Genomic DNA, 19,813 nt, shown 5'->3' with positions numbered 1-19,813 from the left:
TTCCAATGGCTACAAAACCCACCAATTCCAAGCCAAGCCTATGCAGAGCTCTTGATCATGTTTAATTAATTAAAACATTAATTTTTGCTCTTTTTCTCAAAAATTAATCAGTTCCTTTGTAGTACTCTGCAGTGATCCTAGTATAAGGTATCTCGGGAATCATGAACTACAATACTATGCACATCAATTAATGTCCATTCTTCCAACCAAAATGTATTTATGGAATGTATTTTTATTGAAGAACCTATATATTTCAAGACACTATGATAGGAGCTGGAAAGTCAAGAGAAAGTAAAACAGACAACTAAATACGGTATGATGGTAACATAAAGTGGAATCCCCTGCCCTTTGTTCTCTAAGACAGGGGTTGGCAAATTTTTCCTATAAAAGGCCAAATAGTAACCAAATAGTGAGAATCTACGGGCCAGATGGCCTCAGACATAACTCTGCCTAATAGTAGCCATAAACAATAAATACATAAATGCATATGGCTGTGTTCCAATAAAACTTTCTTGACAAAAATAGGAGGGAGTGTGGCAAAGGGGCAAAAACTGAGACAACTGTAATAGCATAAATAATAAAATATAATTTTTAAAAATAGGAGGAGGTACATATCAATACTCTGCTGACCTCGGCTCTGAGTGATCATAACTTGCTTAAAACTTGATGCTTAATTTACTCATGAATTCAAATTAGGGGGATTATGATTTCTCAGGGAGTCCTCTTTCTGGAAATAATGTGCCATTATGGAGAAAAGTAGAAGCTTCAGAATCATAATCATGTAGACCTAAGTAGAAATCCCAGCTCTGCCACTCACTAGTTCTAAAACATTAAGGAAATTATCTCATTCCTTTGAGCCTTATTTTCTTCATCTGTAAGATGGGGACTCTATTATTCACTATGCAGAGTCATTTCAGGAATAAAATAGCATAATGAACATGAAGAGTCTAACCAATCCCCTGGGTCACAGGAGCAGCTCGATGGGAGTATCTAGCAAACACTATGAAAGCCAGTTTGTGTTCAGCCATTTAATCAGAAAGAGCAGAAAACATCCAGGCATCATTTCCAAGACTAATGTGCTAATCACATCTCTCCTCCCATCTGTGGAGCATTGGCATTTTACTTTATTTTTTTAAATTGTCTTACATTTCTCTGTTGTTTAAGTTAGGACGTTTTGGGATGCAAGTAAAAGATTGAATTCGCAATGGCTTAAAAACATTAGGGAATTTATTATTTTTGCCTAACACTAAGTTCAGGCATCTACCAAGACAAGATGTATTCAAAATCCAGATGAAAATAAAACATATTATTCTGGCTATAGCCAAGTGAGAAGGTTAACAAATGCCCTCCCCAAAAGTAACTGGAGAAAACGGACCAAAACAACGGTGTCAGCACTCTAGACACTGACCCAAAGGCTTATAATCTGAGGTGTTTACTCTTGAAAACTTCTGAATTTTAGCAAAAAACAGGGGGAACAGCAACAAAAGTGCAACAAATAACTGGCAACAAATACTCTATCTCAAGCGTCAGGGGCAGCAGGGTGAGGTGGAGACCGGTGACCCGGAGCACTGGCGCCCCGTCTACAGCGGGCAGGAACACTGGGCTCTCACCAAAGTCAAAGTAAATAGCTAAAGTCAAAGGCAACCCAGATTCACAGACCTTCAAGTTTAAGAAAAGTTAGAAACCCACATTTCAACATAGTATTTCATAGTTTTTAAATATTGGCAACTTTTTTAAAAAAAAATTTATTTATGTACACTGTACAGGGCACCAGTTTCCAAGCTTTGTCCCTCATGCGCCCTAACCTCAGATGACCAAATGCAGTCATGCCTCTGGCAGAGTCAGTATTATCTACTGTACTGTGATTTTCAACAACATTTTGGTCAGTTATTACTTTTCCAGCTTTTCTCTCTTCAAAAGGTAATGCTCCTCATTTGTAAACAGAGCTAATGCAACAGCCTTTTGGATTAATTCACCATTATTTATTCTCTCCTGTCAGCTTCAATTCAATTAACTAAGCTAGAGTGGTCCACAGAAGAGCAATAATGGGCATGAGGCCCAATGACAGAGGAGGGGGATCTGGGAAGAGCCAAGATTCTGACATCAGTCTGACCTGGCTTGGAATGCTGAGCTCCGCTATTTACCAGCTGTGGGAACTTGGGCAACTTATTAACTTATTTGAGCATCACTGTCATCATCCGAAAAATAAGAACACCATCATCTACCCTGGAAAGTTACTGCCATGTTTTCATCAAGCACCAGCTCCAGCAGCGCTGTACCAAGGCCTGGGCTTTGCAGGCACTTTCTCATGGATCCCCTACCACAACCCTGCAAGGCAAGGGTCTGCTATTAACCTTACTTGGCACAGGAGGAAACAGAAGCTCCAAGAGGGGGTGTCTCAGAGACCTCATGCATGAGCAGGGATTTCAAACCTGTGGCCTGACTCTAGAGTCTGATATAAACTGCTAAATTACATAAAGGGCCTCACCCAGCAGCCATCAGGGATGAAGGACCAGAACAATGCTCCTTTCCACCAGATTTCATTATCTTCATTCAGCCTGAAAGGTCATTCCAATGGCTTTAAGAACAGCCTCAAGAAGCCATTGATCTAATCTTTCCCAGCTCTTAGCAGTTGAAAGCCCACAGGCTCCCCTCTCATGTGAGGCTTTTAATCACACGTTCAGCAGCAGGAAACAGGTTTTAATCAGCCAAGGCCTATGCTGCACAGTTGAAAGGTTAATTAACACTGCCAACAGTGATGGCAAAAGCCCTTGGCAGCCACGCAAGGGCTAGTCCAGTTCATGTTTCCCCTTCTTCCATTTGTCTAGGAGACAGCCCAGGACATCTCTTCAGCAGAAAACAGAGCCAGAGACTCGTTCATCAGTGTCTTTGGGATGCAGGTGCAGAAATCATGCTAAGATACAGGAAGTAGCAAGAATGTGAATGCTGGAGATGCTTTGTAAACGTGTTGGTATTTCTCTGATTACCAGGGCCAAGTAACAAAAAGATAAGAATTCCAGTCTAGATGGGAACAGAAAGAGCCATTCTTCATGACTAAAAGGCCAGAGCCTTAAGAGGGATGAAATGGAGGAAGAGGTCTAAAGGTAAAGAGTTGCTGAGGAAAGAGAGCAACTGGTTAACAATCTATTAGATGCTATAAACTGAAGAAGGTCTTTACATGAAATTCTCACTAAATGCTCCTGACAAGCCCCTGGGTAGATGAGACTACCCACCTTTACAAGTGAAAATAAACTAAGGCTCTGAATGTTCCCAAGGTCCTATCAGAGTTACCCTCACAGTCGGACTCCAAAGTCAGGGTTGCCTCTGCCAGCAGCTGTCCTCTCCTGAATGGAAGCAGAGCCAGAGCCTCACCGGTTTCATTAAGGTAGCTCCCCGACACAGCTAAGATAGAAATGAGAAGAAATACAAGGGCCGAGCAAGTGGAAGGGGACTGTGGGAAAAGCTACGTCCCTGAACAGCTCCTCAACCAGCCCAGTGCTTTCAGTCACCCCCGTGCATGGGCCCAGCGAAGCATCTGGACACAAGACCACAGAGGCTGACATCTGAGGTAGCCATGCAGTTAGCAGTGGTTTCTAGGAAAACGGAGGCCGTTGATGCTGGCTTTTCTCTGACCAGCCCCCTACATCCATGATTTTTAAAGGAGGGACCCAAGAACACAGGAGAAAAACCAGCAGTGACAGGAATCCCTCCTTCAGCTTTCCCCTGACCCCGCCAAGAATCACATTCATTTCTGAAAATGAGCAACTGGGGAGATGAACAGGAGTCAAAGATGTGTTGAAGGGCAGAGAGGAAAAGGAAGATAAACCAAAATGTTGGAGAAAAAAAAGAATGGCAAAGGTTCAATCAGCAGAGAATGTCCATAGACACTCCCACCAAACATGGTGAGGACTGATTTTTAGCTGTGAAAAGAGGCAGACTAGCCAAAATTACACATTTTACTCAGCAGTGATACTAAACACCATCACAGTAACAAGAAAGACTTGGGAATTCAGGGTTACAACCACATGCAGCATCTGAAAGAGCATTCTCTTTAAAATGTAGGGAGAGAAGAACACAGAACAGGTTTTTTTGGGGGGAGGGGTATCTTTTTGTGTATACTTGTTTATTCATAATTTGTCATGTTTTAGGATACTAAAAGTGATTCTAATGATTTAATTTAAGGAAAAAAATTTAACTTCATCTTAAACCCACTTACCCATTTCATTCAATGTCAATATTCAATGTGAAGAGAAGCATAAAAACAAACATGTACACAACTGCACAGTTTTCATAAAGATCTATTTCATTATTGGTCGGTAGCACATTTAACAGTTAAATACATTTAAATAACATATAGGTGATTGCACTACTGCAGCATTGGTAGCTAGACAGATAATCAATTCAACTGGAAACCAGCTAACAAGTAACTGTCTAAATGCTTAAAATAAAGCCGTCGGTTAGATCATCAACATAGGGTGGTTTTTACATGCCAGGATACAGTCTAAGGTTCAGGTCCAAAGCAAACCACCTTCAGGAGTGTCCTCATCTGTAGAGTGGAGAAAATTAAGATCCTACTTTGCATAGGCTGTTGTGGGAACTGAACAAGTGAATTTATACAGCAGACTAACAAAGTGCCAGGCTTGCACTAAATACTTATGTGTTAATAGTTACTATTATTAGCATTATCTCTGTCATTCAGAGACACAGGAGCATGGCACGTGGGAAATGCTTTGACAACTTTAAAATGGATGGTAGCAGAATTTATAAGCTCAGAGACCTGTGTGATTTCTGTTGCTGTTATTGAAGGAAGATTTAATTATGAAATATTATGCTATCCCCATGCATAATATTAAAACAGATTATTAATTTCCCAGCAAATGCCACACACATTGGTGAAATATGCACCTCAGCTGCAGGCCCCTGAGCCCCTCAGAAACTACATGTGGCTCTGAGAATTCTGCACAAAGAATGACTTTGTTTAAATTAAGATGCCAGACAACACCATTATGGACAGGTCAGACATCCTTACACATGATTTCTGCACCACCACACCCCACCCGACCCCCAACCAGTCCCACAGTGACTGCCTTGCTCACGAGTAAAAAATAAATAAAAATAAAAAGAGAGAGCAAGAGAAAAGACAGCATCCTCTGGGTCACCAGGCAGTACCTGTTTCAGTTTTGCTGGAGAAGCCCGCTGCCTGTTTGATCGCAGCTGCTGTTAGTGCTAATCCGCGACTCCTCTTCAAGCCATGCTGTAGGACTGCCTCAAACTGGGCACACAGACAGGTCACCCTGTGAGAGAACCAGTGACTCATCAGTCCACCCAGAGAAGGGAGAGAAACCACCAGAGTAGCCCCAGCACCTCCAGGGAACAAATTAGTCGCCAGGTGTGAAGCAACATACTAGACACCCGGATTTACAGGCAGGTAACTGCCTGGGGCACTCCACGCACGTCTCCCCATGTCTGTTCATTTCACGTAACTCAGGGAAGCCCAATATGGTCTAGCCATAATCAGTAGACTGGTGAAAGCATAATAACAATTCACAAGAAACAAGGGAAAATGGAGCTGGTGCCAGGCAGCAGGGAAGGGGGGTGGGGAGCCAATTTAGAAGCAAATCAGTTTGGTGTGGGGAGGGGCTGGGTGTTAATTGTATTCAATTCACACATTTCAACTCAAATTCTTATCACATGTAGTTTAAGGAACAAGATTATCTTTTAAGAGATTGAATTCACCAGCCTGCCAAATTGGAAACATTGTGCAATTTCATGGCCTGTTACATACACTAAAGAAATAATATGAATTCTGATTCTTGTTCTTTTGTTGTAAGAGATTACATTTGAAGTCAGATCCAGAGTTGATGAAATTTTCATTGAAGTTACAATTACTGTGCATTTAATTGAATTCATTTCTCAATAACCAAAGAAATGGGAGATTCAGAAACATGTTTGCAAAGAGATGAGGTCACAGCAACTACGCTCTATTCTTAACAATCCTCCCAACACTCCTGGGCCCCCAGATCAATTGGATGTGTGGATTTCAGAGATCCATTCACTTGTGCAACAAAAGTTCAGAAATCCTGAACTTCTATGTGCCAGGCACTATTCTACGCTCTCATGATATGCAGGTGGGAGTGAGATGCACAAGGTCTCTGCCCCCCAAGTTTGCATAGTTTTAATGGGGGGAGATACACAAACAAGTAAGCTAACCAAACCTTTCAGTTAATGAGTACTTTGAAAAAAATAAAACAATGAGGTGATAAGCGGAGACAGGGCCTGGATCAGCTTAAATTCTGTGGCCTGAATGGAGGTAACCTTGGAGTTAAAACCTGGATATGACAGGAGGCAACAGGCTGTGCAGAGGGTTAGGCTCAATGCAAAGGCCCTGCGGCCACCACCATCCATGTCGACCTTGCCTGACTGCAGGAATTTCCTGCTCCACCTACCCCCACACCTGTAATAATAATACTCCAAGGATTTATTGTTCTGTGGGTGGTAAAATATGTTCATACCCATGATTCATTAATTAGCTCCTCTTATCAACATTATCACATAGTTAAGGTAAGTATTATCATCTCCATTTTACACTTAAAGAAACTGAGGCATAAATATATTTAAGAGACAGAATACAATAAGTACACAATTAGCAACAACATCTGTACTCCAGCCCTACACATCCCCACACTGATCCAAGGTAGTTTCTGCTACACCGCATACCACCAAGACAAACATGCTTTATTCTAAGACAAAAGTACTCTCTCTCCCAAACCTAACCTCTACTCAAGTCATCTGTCTACACCAGAAAACCCTAACACAGCACCAGCAAATACCAGCACTTACACACTTTACTCTCAATTCTGTGCCCATGAGAGACATCATTAATCCATTCCAGCATTCCAGGCTACCACTGCCAATGATCAAAGCTGGCCCTCCACAGGAAAGAAGCCTATTTGGCATCCCAAACCTAACACTTGTCCTCAACTACACTATTTGGTTTCCAAGTCCTACCTTGTCTTCCTGGCTCTTCTTCACCTGGTACATGACATGCACTACACAAATGCTTTTTCAGTGGGTATGTAAATAGTTGATCAACCTTGAATCACGGTTCCCAGAATATTCCCCAACATTGAAACAACACTTTTTGCTGGGTATATGTCACTCTTAAGTATTATATGTGCATACAAGAGGGAACCCAAAAACACAGAATTTATTAAAAATTGTGCATTTATTCTTATGTTTAAACTTCAGTTATTTTCAAAGTACTCTCCATTTGATGCAATACACTTCCCGAGGCTTTTTTTCCACTACTGAAAACAGTTTTTGAACTCATCAATTTTGATGCCTTTTAGTGCTTCTGCCATGTTTTGGAAATGGGCAAATGTACTGAAAGAGTCTTCAAAAAAATCCACTGAAGCCAAACACAACCTCTCACAACAATGCCAACTGTAACGCGGATACAAATGGCTTCCTGGAACACTCACCCAGCAGGGGAAGCCTGTACAATAAGGGGCCTGCCCTCCAGATAATTCTGGGTTTTGGGGTCACCCTCATATTTTAGTCTCTTTACATATCTATGCAGACTCACATTTTTGAGGGTTTCTTAAAAGCTGGGACACCAAAACTATCTAAATTCCACAGGAACCAAAACAGGGGCATACCAAAATGCAGCCTGACCAGGGCCCAGTCTTAGGGTAGAAAACCAAAACAAAACCCTGGGCTGTGTTGACAGTTCTCCATAGTAAACCATGGCCTGTACCTTTAAATAAATCACCTGCAAATACAAAGATTAACTCAGCAATCCTTGTCAGTTTGCGTGGCTGCAATGCACGAGTCAGTAACTGCCCTGACAACTCTGGATAATACCAGGCCCATAAAGGGAATGGAATGCAGGAGAACAGCATAAACCCAGCCCCTGAGGTTTGGGTTACATCAGCACTGTTCCCTTCCAGATGCACACAAGTCACAGTCAACCTAACACAGCAGAAAACCCAGGTGGGCAGTAGTCCTATAATTAGTTCATTATGATGACTGTCTTGCCAAAGGCCAAGAACACAGTCCCCGTGTTTCCTTTTCACCTCACCATTTAACCGGAGCTTATTTAACCTGAGGTCATTTAAGACTTAGCTAAATGGTCTCCTCCTCCAGGAAGCATTCCTGAATGCTTCCTCATTCTGAGCTTCTTTCTACAACTCTTGGCCGATCCCTCTGATAGTGCTCTGCTTTTCACAGCTGTCTCCTCTTGGTAACTTAAGCAAGGATCATGCTTCATTCATCTTAGCTGCCCCAGCACCCAGCACAATGTCTGGCTACTGTGGACAACATGACCAAAATGAGCTCTCTCCTCAGGGAACCCAGAATTTGGATTTGCTAATATATTTAGGTGAGAGATACATCTCAGGAGATCTTGTGTAATTTATAATCCAAATCCAACTCAATTAAGACTAGCAAATTAAGGAGAATACACATGTCCAACTTTACGAATCTACAGTGTTTTATCTTGTGGTAAGCACACTATAGGCACTGATTTATAACCACGTCACCTTAAGGTTTTTCATTTCTTCTCATCTTAATTCAGTTATATGATAATTCCTGCAAAATGAAAGGGGCACCTGCTTTAGTGGAGCTCTCTCTATTTTCTCATCTCAGGCTCTCCTATTTCCCAGAATGGTCTCTGCTAAATGCTCTCCAGCATTACTGTGATGGGTTGGCTGCCTCCATGTCATTTATCACATCTAACTTTTATTATATGATTAATGTATTGGGGGATGTTCTTTTAATTAAGTGGGGCACTTAATCTACAGTGAATGTTTTAATGTTTCAAAAGCACCAATCAAGGAAATCACTTCAAGTTTTTAGGCATACAGCTGTTTACCAGAAGAATAGATAAACGTGTATGTGTACGGCCCAGGCATGGCTCAGCGAGTTGAGCATCATCTCGCAAAGTGAAAGTTTCAAGTCCCAGTCAGGGCACGTCTGGGTTGTAGGACTGGTACCAGCTGGGGCATGTGCAAGAGGCAACTGACCAATGTTTTCTTACACATCAATGTTTTTCTCCCTCCTTTTCCCCTCCCTCCCCCCTCTCTAAAAATCTAAATAAATAAAACATAAAATATATAAACTTTAAAAATGTAGTGTATCAATAAAATGGAATACTATCAGTAATAAAAGAAATAAGGTACTGATACATTCTACAATGGATGAACCCTGGAAATGTTATGCTAAGGGAAAGCAATCAGACCCAAAAGCCACATGTATGATTCCACAAAATGTTGAGAAAAAAGAAGTACACAGAAATGGAAAGTCAATTAATAGTTGCCTATGGCTGGGAGTAAAATCAGGGATAAACTGTAAACTTACTCAAGGGAACTTTTTGGGATAATGAAAATGTTCTAAAACTGGGTTGTGCTGATGGTTACACAATTCCATAAATTTACAATTAAAAAAATCGCTGCACTGTACACTTAACAAGGTGTAGATTTTTATGATATGTAAATTAGACTTTGATAAAGCTATGAGTTTTCTTTTTCAACTTCCCTCAAGGTCTCAGTAAAAGTTTGATGAAGGCATGAAGGAGTTAATGAATGAAAAATGAACTAACTTGCTCCTGCTGAATTTAAAAGCACCAGCACCAGCACAGCTGGACACTGCACTAGCTTAACTAGTTTACTGCTAAAATTCTGCAAGCATTGGTTTTCCTGAGCTTTGTCCTAGATTTCAAGACTGCTTAATCTGCCACATTAGTCTATGACAAGATTCCTAAGAATCCTGTCTTTTTTTATGACAACTGTTAGAACAACAGATAGAATCAGTAATAAATGCTGCCTTTTTACAAACTGCATCAAATTAACCTTGTGACAGAAGGATATATTTCAAATTAATCCTTTTACTACATTAGAGCTTTGCTGGAACATTTTGGGAAAAATCAAATACAGCATGTAAATGGACTAGATTATCCACATATGGAAAGCTGCAATGTCACCTGGAATGGAGTCAACTGTACCCATAAAAATCAGTCAATTTAGTAGCATTGGCCACATCTCATATTTCAGGCAGTTACAATTATCAACTAGCCTTGCTAAAGCAAGACTGCTACATGATGATCATTTGAAATGGGCCATGCCCTACATTTATGTTTTATAAATTTTCAAAAAGGTTCACACCCTTTAAACCATGAATTTTACTGGCAGAAATCAATCCTCAGCTGTAGTATACAAGTCAGATAAGTATTTAAGACAAACAATGGAACAGAACAGAGCGCCGAGAATAAACCCACACATATATGGTCAATTAATACATGGCAAAGAAGAGAAGAAGGGGTAGGGGGGCTGGGTGAAAAAGGTGAAGAGATTAAGGAAAAACCCTCATAGAGAACAGCATGGTGATCACCACAGGAAAAGGGGGGCGGAGGGTGATGGAGACAAGCAGAAGAGGGTAAAAAGGGGGTAAATGGTGATGGAAGGAGACTTGACTTGGGATGATAAACACACAATATAATATACAGATGATATATTACAGAATTGATCTACATAATTTTATTAGCCAATGTCATCCCCAATAAATTCAGCTAAAACTGTATGTGTATGTGTGTGTGTGTGTGTGTGTGTGTGTATATATATATATAAAAATAAAAAACAAAGATAAAATACATGACAAGGAAGCAAAAGCATACAATGGGGTAAAGACAGTCTATGCAATAAACGGTGTTGGGAAAATTGAACAGATACATACAAAACAATAAAACTAGACTAACTTCTTTTTTAAGATTTTATTTATTTATATTTTAGAGAGAGGGGAAGAGAGGGAGAAAGAGAGGGAGAGAAACATAAATCAGCTGCCTATCACATGTGCCCCAACCAGGGACTGGACCCGCAACCCAGGCATGTGCCCTGATTGGGAGTCAAACCAGCAAACTTTCACTTTGCAGGACGACGCTCAACCAAATGAGCCATGCCAGTCAGTGTTAGACTACCTTCTTACCCTATGCAAGAATAAACTCAAAATGGATTAAGGGTTTAAATATAAGACCCCAAGCCATAAAACTACTAGAAAAAAACATAAGCAGTAAACCCTCTGATACTGCTCTTAGTAGTATTTTTTCTGATATCTCTCCTCAGCCAGGAAAACAATAGAAAAAATAAACAAATGAAACTACATCAAATTGAAAAGCTTTTGCACAGCAAAGAAAATCATCCAAAAAAATGAAAAAACAACTTGTTTTATGGGAAAAGATATTAATCCATGATACATTGGATAAAGAGTTAATATCCAAAATCTATAAAGAACTCATACAATTTAACACCAAAAAACAAACAATGCAATTAAAAAATGGGCTGATGACCTGAATAGATATTTCCCCAAAGAGGATATACAAATGGCTAATGGACATATTAAAAGATGCTCAACATCACTAATCAGAGAAATGCAAATTAAAACCACAAGAAGGTCATCACCTCACACTTGTCAGAGTGGCTGTCATCAATAAATCAACAAACACAACGTGTTGGTGAGGATGTAGAGAAAAGGGAACTCTTGTGCACTATTGCTGGGAATGCAGACTGGTGCAGCCACTACGAAAACAAGTATGGAGGGTCCTCAAAAACTAAAAATAGAACTACCTTATCACCCAGCAATTCCATTTCTGGGTATTTAACCAAAGAAACCCAAAACACTTATTCGAAAAGATATATGCACCCCTACATTCACTGCAGTGTTATTTACAAGAGCCAAGATATGGAAACAACCTAAATGCCTATCAATATATGATAGGATAAAGAAGATATGATATATACAAAGAAATATTACTCACCCATGAAAAAGAATAAAATCTTACCTTTTTACAACAATATGGATGGACCTAGAGGGCATTATGCTAAGTGAAAAGTCAGACAAAGAAAAACAAATACCATATTATGGCACTTAAATATGGAATCTGAAAACAAAATAAATAAAACAGAAACCGATTCATAGATGCAAAGAACAACTGATGGTTGCCAGATGGGAGGGGTGTTGGAGGAGCAGGGTGAAAAGGTAAGGATTGAGAAGTGCAAATTGGTAATTACAGAATAGTCATGGGGATGTAAAGTACAGCAGGGAATATAGTCAATAATATTATAATAATGTATGGTATCAGGAGAATACTAGACTTCTTGGGGTGGATCACTTTTTTGTAAAGTACATAAATATCTAACCACTATGCTGTATGCCTAAAACTAATGTAAAATAGTACTGAATGTCAACTGTAATTGAAAAATAAAAAACATATTTAAGATATAGGGTTGGCCAGTCCATTATGTTTTTTCCATAAAATAAAGGACACATTTTTCATTTTCACCAATAACTTGAAAAATTGATTTGGATATTTTGAGTATGTCGGTTATCTCCTGCTCCTAGTGGGTAGAGGCCAGGGGGGCCGCTAAACATCTTCCCCACAGCAAACATTGTGCTGTGACAGCCCCACAGCAAAGAATTATTTGGCCGAAATGTCAATAGTACCAAGAAACTTCACAAACCACTTATGACACATTCAATCTGTCATAGCACCTTCTCCATATACTGCACAAATCTTTTTTTACATTTCAGTTGCATTTTTACCTTTCTTGAAATAATAAAGCATATGACAAAAATGTTGCGTATCTTCTATCTTCAATATTAAAATGGCTGCACAAAAATTCATCAATTTTGACAAGTTTCTTTTTAATGAATGCTGATCTGACAACTGTCACAATACAATCTAACAAAATTGTTTCAAATGAAGTTAAAAACAACTAAGCACTACTAGAGCATCTCACAAAAAAAAACTTAGCCTTTTTGGCCAACCCAATAAAAATATTTAAAGCAACATCATTTATATTATTGGAAAGTTTAAAAACACCTAGATATTTAACACATGGGAAACTAGTTAAACAACTAATAGCACAGCATATAATAATACTATTTAGCCCCTAAAAACACTTACCAAAAGCTTATAATAAGCCAAAGTGTTTATAATATAATGAAAAATAAGCATGATACAAACTGTATTTATGTTCTCAATTATGCTAAAAAAAACTCTGAAGGAAAATATGTGAAAAAATTAAGAGCCACTCAGTAAAAGCAGCACTGGTGATGTCTTTCTTACATCTATGCCTTTCTGAAATTACTTTTTTCCTAAAGCAAATATTTAAAAAGAATTCATGTCTCAAGAACCAGAAATACTGCTGCCTTGAGCTATAGATAAAGAATGAAGAAGTTTGGTTTAAAAGTTATGGTGAGGAAAAAATCATGAAACTATTTAAAATGTTTATAGAGAATTTGAAATAGCTTTTTTTTTTTTTTTTAGAAAGGGGGCGGTAGGTAAGGGAGAAAGTATCGATCGGCTGCCTTCCATACGTGTCCCTTCCATACATGTCGCCAAACCCGCAACCTTTTGGTGTGCAGGACGATGCCCAACCAACTGAGCCACAGCAGCTAAAGTTGGAGTAGCATTTTCTTAAAGCCTAGATTATAATGGTAAGTGAAAAAAAAGCATATCTATAAGAAGTTATAAAAATGTTTCTGACCCATAAATAAAAAAATATTGCAATAAAACAAAATGTAACATTAAAAGTTCATTTTTTAAGCAGACAAACTAGGAGAGGAATTCCTTCTACAACAGTAAAAAAAAGGAAGTAAAATAAATCATATTTTTAGCAAGAAAGATACAAGTCTTATATGAAGAAAACCATACTATGGTTTTAAAGAGTATAAAGATCAAAGTAAATGGAAAGAAATATCATTTTCCTGAATGGGAAAATTAAAATAAAAATGTCAATTATTCCAAAATTAATTTATAAATTTAATATAATTCCAATAATAATCACAAGAAGGATTTGAAAGTGTGTCTTTGATAGAGGGATAAACAAATTGATGGAACAGCAGAGACCCCCAAAAAACCAAATATGAAAATATTTTATATATAGTAACGGTAGCACCTCAATTCAGTTGGGCAAGAGTGATCTATTTAACCTGTAGCACTGACACAAGTAGCCGTAGGACTGAAAGAAAATACAAGTAAACCTCTGTCTCAAAGCACAGAGAGAACTAAGTTGCAGGTGGATCTGCATCAAAGAAAAATAGAAATATAAAATAATAAATGGTAAAAATAATAGAGAAAAATACAGAAGAATCTCAGGACAGGGCATTCTACAACCAAAATTTTAAAGGTTCATAGAATTAACTGCATAAAATTTTTTTAATATTTTTTTAAATTTATTTTTAGACAGAGGGGAAGGGAGGGAAAAGAGGGGAAAGGAACATCAATGGCTAGTTGCCTCTTGTACACCCCCCACTGGGGATCTGGCCTGCAACCCAGGCATGTGCCCTGACTGGGAATCGAACCAGAGACCCTTTGGTTTGCAGGCTGGTGCTCCATCCACTGAGCCACACCAGCCAGGGCAACTGCATAAAGTTTTTAAATTTCTACATGGTAAAAGATATCATAAATGTAGTAAAACAATAAATGACAGACTGGAGAAAATATTTACAGCACATATAACAGAAAAAGGATTCACAACTATAGTATATAAAGTGCTTTCTACAAAAGGATAGGAAAAAACAAGTACCTCAAAAAATTTTTAAAAATCAAAGATGATGAACAAACAATCCACAAGAGAAGGAAATGTAGTTGGCCAATAAACATATGAAAGATACTCAATCTCACTAATGGCCAGGAAAGTGTTACAATATTAAGATACCAATTTAGGAGAATCATTTTTAAAACCACAGATCTAGCAAGAGTATGTGTAAATACTGCTGATAAGAACAAAAATATGAATTAACATATCTTTCTGCAAAGAGATCAGGAAATAAATTTTTTTAAATAAACTCTTTGACCAAGCATTCCTACTTCTAGGAATTTATCCTATAAAGATAAAAAGCACTGCTGATTAGAATATGAACAAAAACCAGACATTTTGCCAAAGGGGATACCATACTAGCACATGAAATATGTTCAACATCATCATTATCCATTAGGGACATGCAAATTAAACCTACAATGAGATATGCCTACACTCCTATAAAAATGGCTAACATAGAAAATCATGACAATATGCAATGCTGACAAGACTGCAGAGAAACTGGATCCCTCACATTCTGATAGGTATATAAATGGTACGGCCAGTTTAGAAAACAGTTTATCATTTCCTTATAAAACTAAATTATTCAAATATCACACAACCCAGCAATTGCACTCTTGGGCACTTATCACAGAAAAATTAAAACTTAAGTCCACATTTTTAAAAAAAACAAAAAAACCTGTATATGAATGTTTACAGCAGCATTATTTACAATAGTCAAGAAATGAAAACAATGTCCTTCAACGAATGAATGAATGAACAAACTAAAGTATATCCATACCATGGAATACTGCTCAGCAATAAAAAGGAACCCACACTATTGAAACATGCAATAACCTGGATGAATTCTTACAGGAATTATGCTGGGGCAGGGGCGGGGGGAGTGGAGGGAACCAATGAAAACCCAAAAACTGGTAGGTAGGTATCATCAGTTAAAAAACATTTAAACATGTAAAGATTTCTTCCAATTATTTAAATTATATTTTATTGATTATGATATTACAGTTGTCCCAATTTGCCCTCCTTTGCCCCCCTCCACCCAGCTCCCTCGACTCCCTCAAGCAATCTCCACACCATTGTTCATGTCCATGAGTCATGCATGTAAGTTTTTCAGCTACTCCATTTCCTTTACCGTACTTTACATCCCCATGGCTATTCTGTAACTACCTATTTGTACTTCCTAATCCCCTCACCTCTTCACCCATTCTCCCACATCTCCCTCCCATCTGGAAACCATCAAAATGCTCTCTGTATCCATGATCTGGTCTTTCTTCTTCTTGTTTGCTTAGTTTGCTTTTTGTGTTCTACTGTTGATAGATATGTATTTACTGCCATTTTATTGTTCATAGTTTTGATCTTCTTTTTCTTAAGTAAGTCCCTTTAACATTTCATACTATAATGGCTTGGAGAGGATGCACTCCTTTAGTGTAATTTGTTCCATGTCTCCTCCCGTACTACCAGTCTGGATGGATGTGGTTTAATTCCATAGTTGTCAGACTTCCATTCAACTCAATTTCTGATGGTTGTGAATAATGGCTATTCTAAGGTTTAGCTGTAACTTGGATGTGGTTGTGCAAGGAGGCAAGCCATGTTTACCTCCGCCACTATCTTGACAGGAAGTCCTTGTTCTCCCATGTAAAGATTTTTAAATGCGGTATTATAATAAATAATATTATCTGTGCTTACAAAGGTAATAGATAAACCAATCTGAAAAAAAAGATTACAATGCAGAAAGTAGACAAAAGGTTACTTAGTTACTATAATATACAAAGAGCTCTCACAAATTAACAAGGAGACGAATAATTCAATAAGAATTGGGCAAATAATATGAAAAGGCCATGCAGAAAAGAGTACAGCCTAATAGCAAACATTTTCTTAAAAAGACAACTGAAATTCATTAGCAATCAAGGAAATGCAAATTAAAGTGACAGCAAGCCAGCTCGTTTCACCCATTAGACTGAAAAACCTTCAAAATAATACTCAAAACTTATAAGCAAGAAAGAAAAGAGTAGACTCCTGCACTGCTGGTAGAAATTTTTATAAAAACACCTGACTACAACTATTAAAAATAAACACATATTATCTTTGATGAAGCAACCCAAATTCCTATAAATCTCAGCTAAAGAAATAAAATCCTCAGTATATATGAAAAGATGCGCCCTAGCCAGTGCAGCTCACTTGGTTTGGTGTTGTCCTGCAAACCAAAAGGTCATCAGTTCCAATCCCAGTTAGAGCACATGCCTGATTTGTGGGTTTGGGACCGGGTGAGGGTACCTATGAAAGGCATACAATCAATGTTTCCCTCTAACATCGATCTCTTTCTCCCTCCCTTCCCCTCTCTTTAAAACAAAGAGACGGCGGGCAGGGGGGGAAAGATGCTCAAAGATGTCTATTGTTTCATTGTCCATAGTAATAAAAGTTGGATACAAAGTCAGTATTACTTCATAGGCAATTGTACATTTGCATTGTGCAACATAATACAGCCTTTTAAAAAGAATTATTGGAACCATTACTTGGAAAGATTTTTACAGTAATGCTGAGAGATAATACAGATGCAGAACATATACATACGTAATTCAATCTTTATAAAACAATGGCAATAAAACCCAGGTGCGTATACACATGTATATTTTATTTACAAAAGATTGTATAAATGTGGGAAAAAACATAAAATAAATAATTCTTCATCATTAAGTTATCCAAAGGGATGAGGACTAACATATGATAGAGAATAAAAGGGCCAAAAAAAAAAAAAAAGCAGACAAAGCAATGCAAACTTGCCAAGAAATTACCAGTTGTGAAAACTCACAAGGCAGTAGTTTTCAAGATACTGTAAGTGTGCCCTGGCTGGTGTGGCTCAGTGGACTGAGCACAGGTCTGCAAACCAAAAGGTTGCTGGTTCGATTCCCGGCCAGGGTACATACCTGGATTGTAGGCCAGGTCCCCTAGGGGCACACGAGGCAGCCACACATTGATGTTTCTCTCCCTCTCTTTCTCCCTCCCTTCCCCACTCTTTAAAAATGAATAAATAAATCATAAAAAAAAAGATACTGTAAGTGTGAAGGTTTGAGGACGGCATACAGCATGTAAAAAGAAGTCAAATGAATGTTTTACTAGAGGAACCAGAAATTGGAAAAGTAGACATTTGTTAAATTGGTTAAATCATAGTTTCTGACCATTTTCAAAAGTTACTAATAGAAACACAATAACTACATTCTCTGGGGAAGACAGACCTCCAGCTCTTGGTCTGGATGCAAACACTGCTTAGAAGTGTCTTGTCAGATGAGGAGCTTCAATCAGGAACAGAAGACGGCAGCTAAGAAGAAATATGCTGAAAAAGCTGGTAAATCAAAAGGGGGGAAAAAAGAATAGAGAAAAACTTGGACCCCTAGATGTAGGAGTGAATAAATGGGAAATGAGGACACACAGAAGTGATTTTAAGTCAGTGGCCTTTGGAATATCCAAGTTTGACTAGAGCCCATAGAGGGAGAAAGAAACTTCACACCAAAAAAGCTTGCTTTAAAAAAATAAAATAAATAGAAAACAACACAAATTTGTTCTGATTTCAAGTCATTTGTAGAGCCAGAGCATTTATGTCTCATCCCCCATGTCTATTCAGTCACTCGATCTTTTTTTTTTAAGATTTTATTTATTTATTTTTAGAGAGAGGGGAAGAGAGGGAGAGAAGCATCGACATGTGATTGTCTCTCACACAACCCCAACTGGGGACCTGGCCTGCAAACCAGCCATGTGCCCTGACTGGGAATCAAACCAGCAACCCTTTGGTTAACAGACCAACCAACACTCAATCCACTGAGCCACATCAGCCAAATCCAGTCACTCCATCCTATCAAGGCTCAATCCTAAGGCTTCTCAATCCTTCTGTTTCTTCCCTCAATACAACCACTTCCACTCAGCTATCCACTGCACAGAGCCACCTCTCACTGTTCTCCAAGACTCCATCCCCTCCCCACCTGACTCCCTGGTACCCTAAACAGAAACTAGCCTCCTGAAATGGAAAGTTATGTCATTATTTATCTTCATTTCTTACTTATCCATATCACACTTTGCTATGTGTATATAGTACATGACATGACTTTAGGGGGAACTGAGATGAACTATTTTCATCTTAATCATTTTAATGTGTAAAGAAAAAAATGTAACCAGTCATCAGTCTTCGATTTCACTGATAGTATTAATTATGACAAGACCAGAGTAGACAGGGTCTAGAAATTCTACCTCAAGCCAATCTCTGGCTCAGAGTGTATATAGAAATGGCAAAAATTGTGAAAATGGTATACAAATAGCCATAGTTTCAGAAACAAACACTAGACTTCCCGTCAAGATGGAGGTGTAGGTAAACACGGCTTGCCTCCTTGCACAACCACATCAAAATTCTTGACTTTCCACCCTATCCCTCAACACATAGAGCACATTATCTGTGATCTCACCATTTCATCCCTGCACCTTCACATTCGCTATTCCCACCTGTTGGAATTCCCATCCTGCCCACTTGACCACTAAAGACCCATACCCACCTCTCACATCTGGACTATGTAATTATTACTACAGACCACCGTGACTGTCCACAGTTTGCACATCTACCTCCAATTCAATTTTTTAGTTCCTTGAAGGCAGCAACTATCTCATGCAGTTTGCATCCCAATGCCAACATTGTGATCTATAAATACCTGTTGAATGGAGGAATAAATGAGCAATCATTCTAGCCTTTAGTTTCCAAATTATCCAAAACACTTGTATATCCAGACATAGAAAAGAAACAAATTGAGTTTATTTTTAAGTTCTTACTGGGTGTGCCAATCAAACATTATTACATTTAATCCTCACTAGGAAATGGGCAACATGACCACCATCTGATTTTCCAGATAGTTTAACAGAGGTCTAGATAAGCGAAGTCCAAAATTACACAGCTGGTAATTGGTGATCTATGGCCACATGGGCTATAGATGAGTATGTCTGACACCAAAGCTCATACTTCATGTTCACAACCTCTTTCCACTCTCAGAATGGTGATAATGACAGTGCTTACATAGTTTTTCCTATGGGCCAAGCTCTGCTCTCAGCAACTATCAATATAAACTATATATGTTTATATTTATTAAAATCCAGACATGAAAATGTGCTCAGCCTTGCTAAATGCCCTAGAGCTCCCTAATTGCTAAAAATGCTTTTTCCCAAAAAAATCAATTCATTTGATC

At 38.5% G+C, this 19,813-nt stretch overlaps 1 protein-coding gene across 1 annotated transcript in view; it reads right to left on the bottom strand.

The window, feature by feature from the left end:
• The window catches only part of SNX29 (sorting nexin 29), a 547,242-nt gene that overhangs the window by 496,397 nt on the left and 31,032 nt on the right, over positions 1–19,813 (bottom strand). Inside the window, exon 4 of the mRNA XM_054589590.1 lies at positions 5,170–5,294. Within this exon, the coding sequence (XP_054445565.1) occupies positions 5,170–5,294 (125 nt within the window). The remainder of the gene's footprint in view (positions 1–5,169; positions 5,295–19,813) is intronic.

This window comes from Pteronotus mesoamericanus, unplaced genomic scaffold, assembly GCF_021234165.1.
Source record: "Pteronotus mesoamericanus isolate MK-2021 breed Mesoamerican mustached bat unplaced genomic scaffold, CSHL_Meso_final scaffold_167, whole genome shotgun sequence".
NCBI classification, from domain to species: domain Eukaryota; kingdom Metazoa; phylum Chordata; class Mammalia; order Chiroptera; family Mormoopidae; genus Pteronotus; species Pteronotus mesoamericanus.
This window is presented reverse-complemented; position numbering and strand designations above follow the sequence as displayed.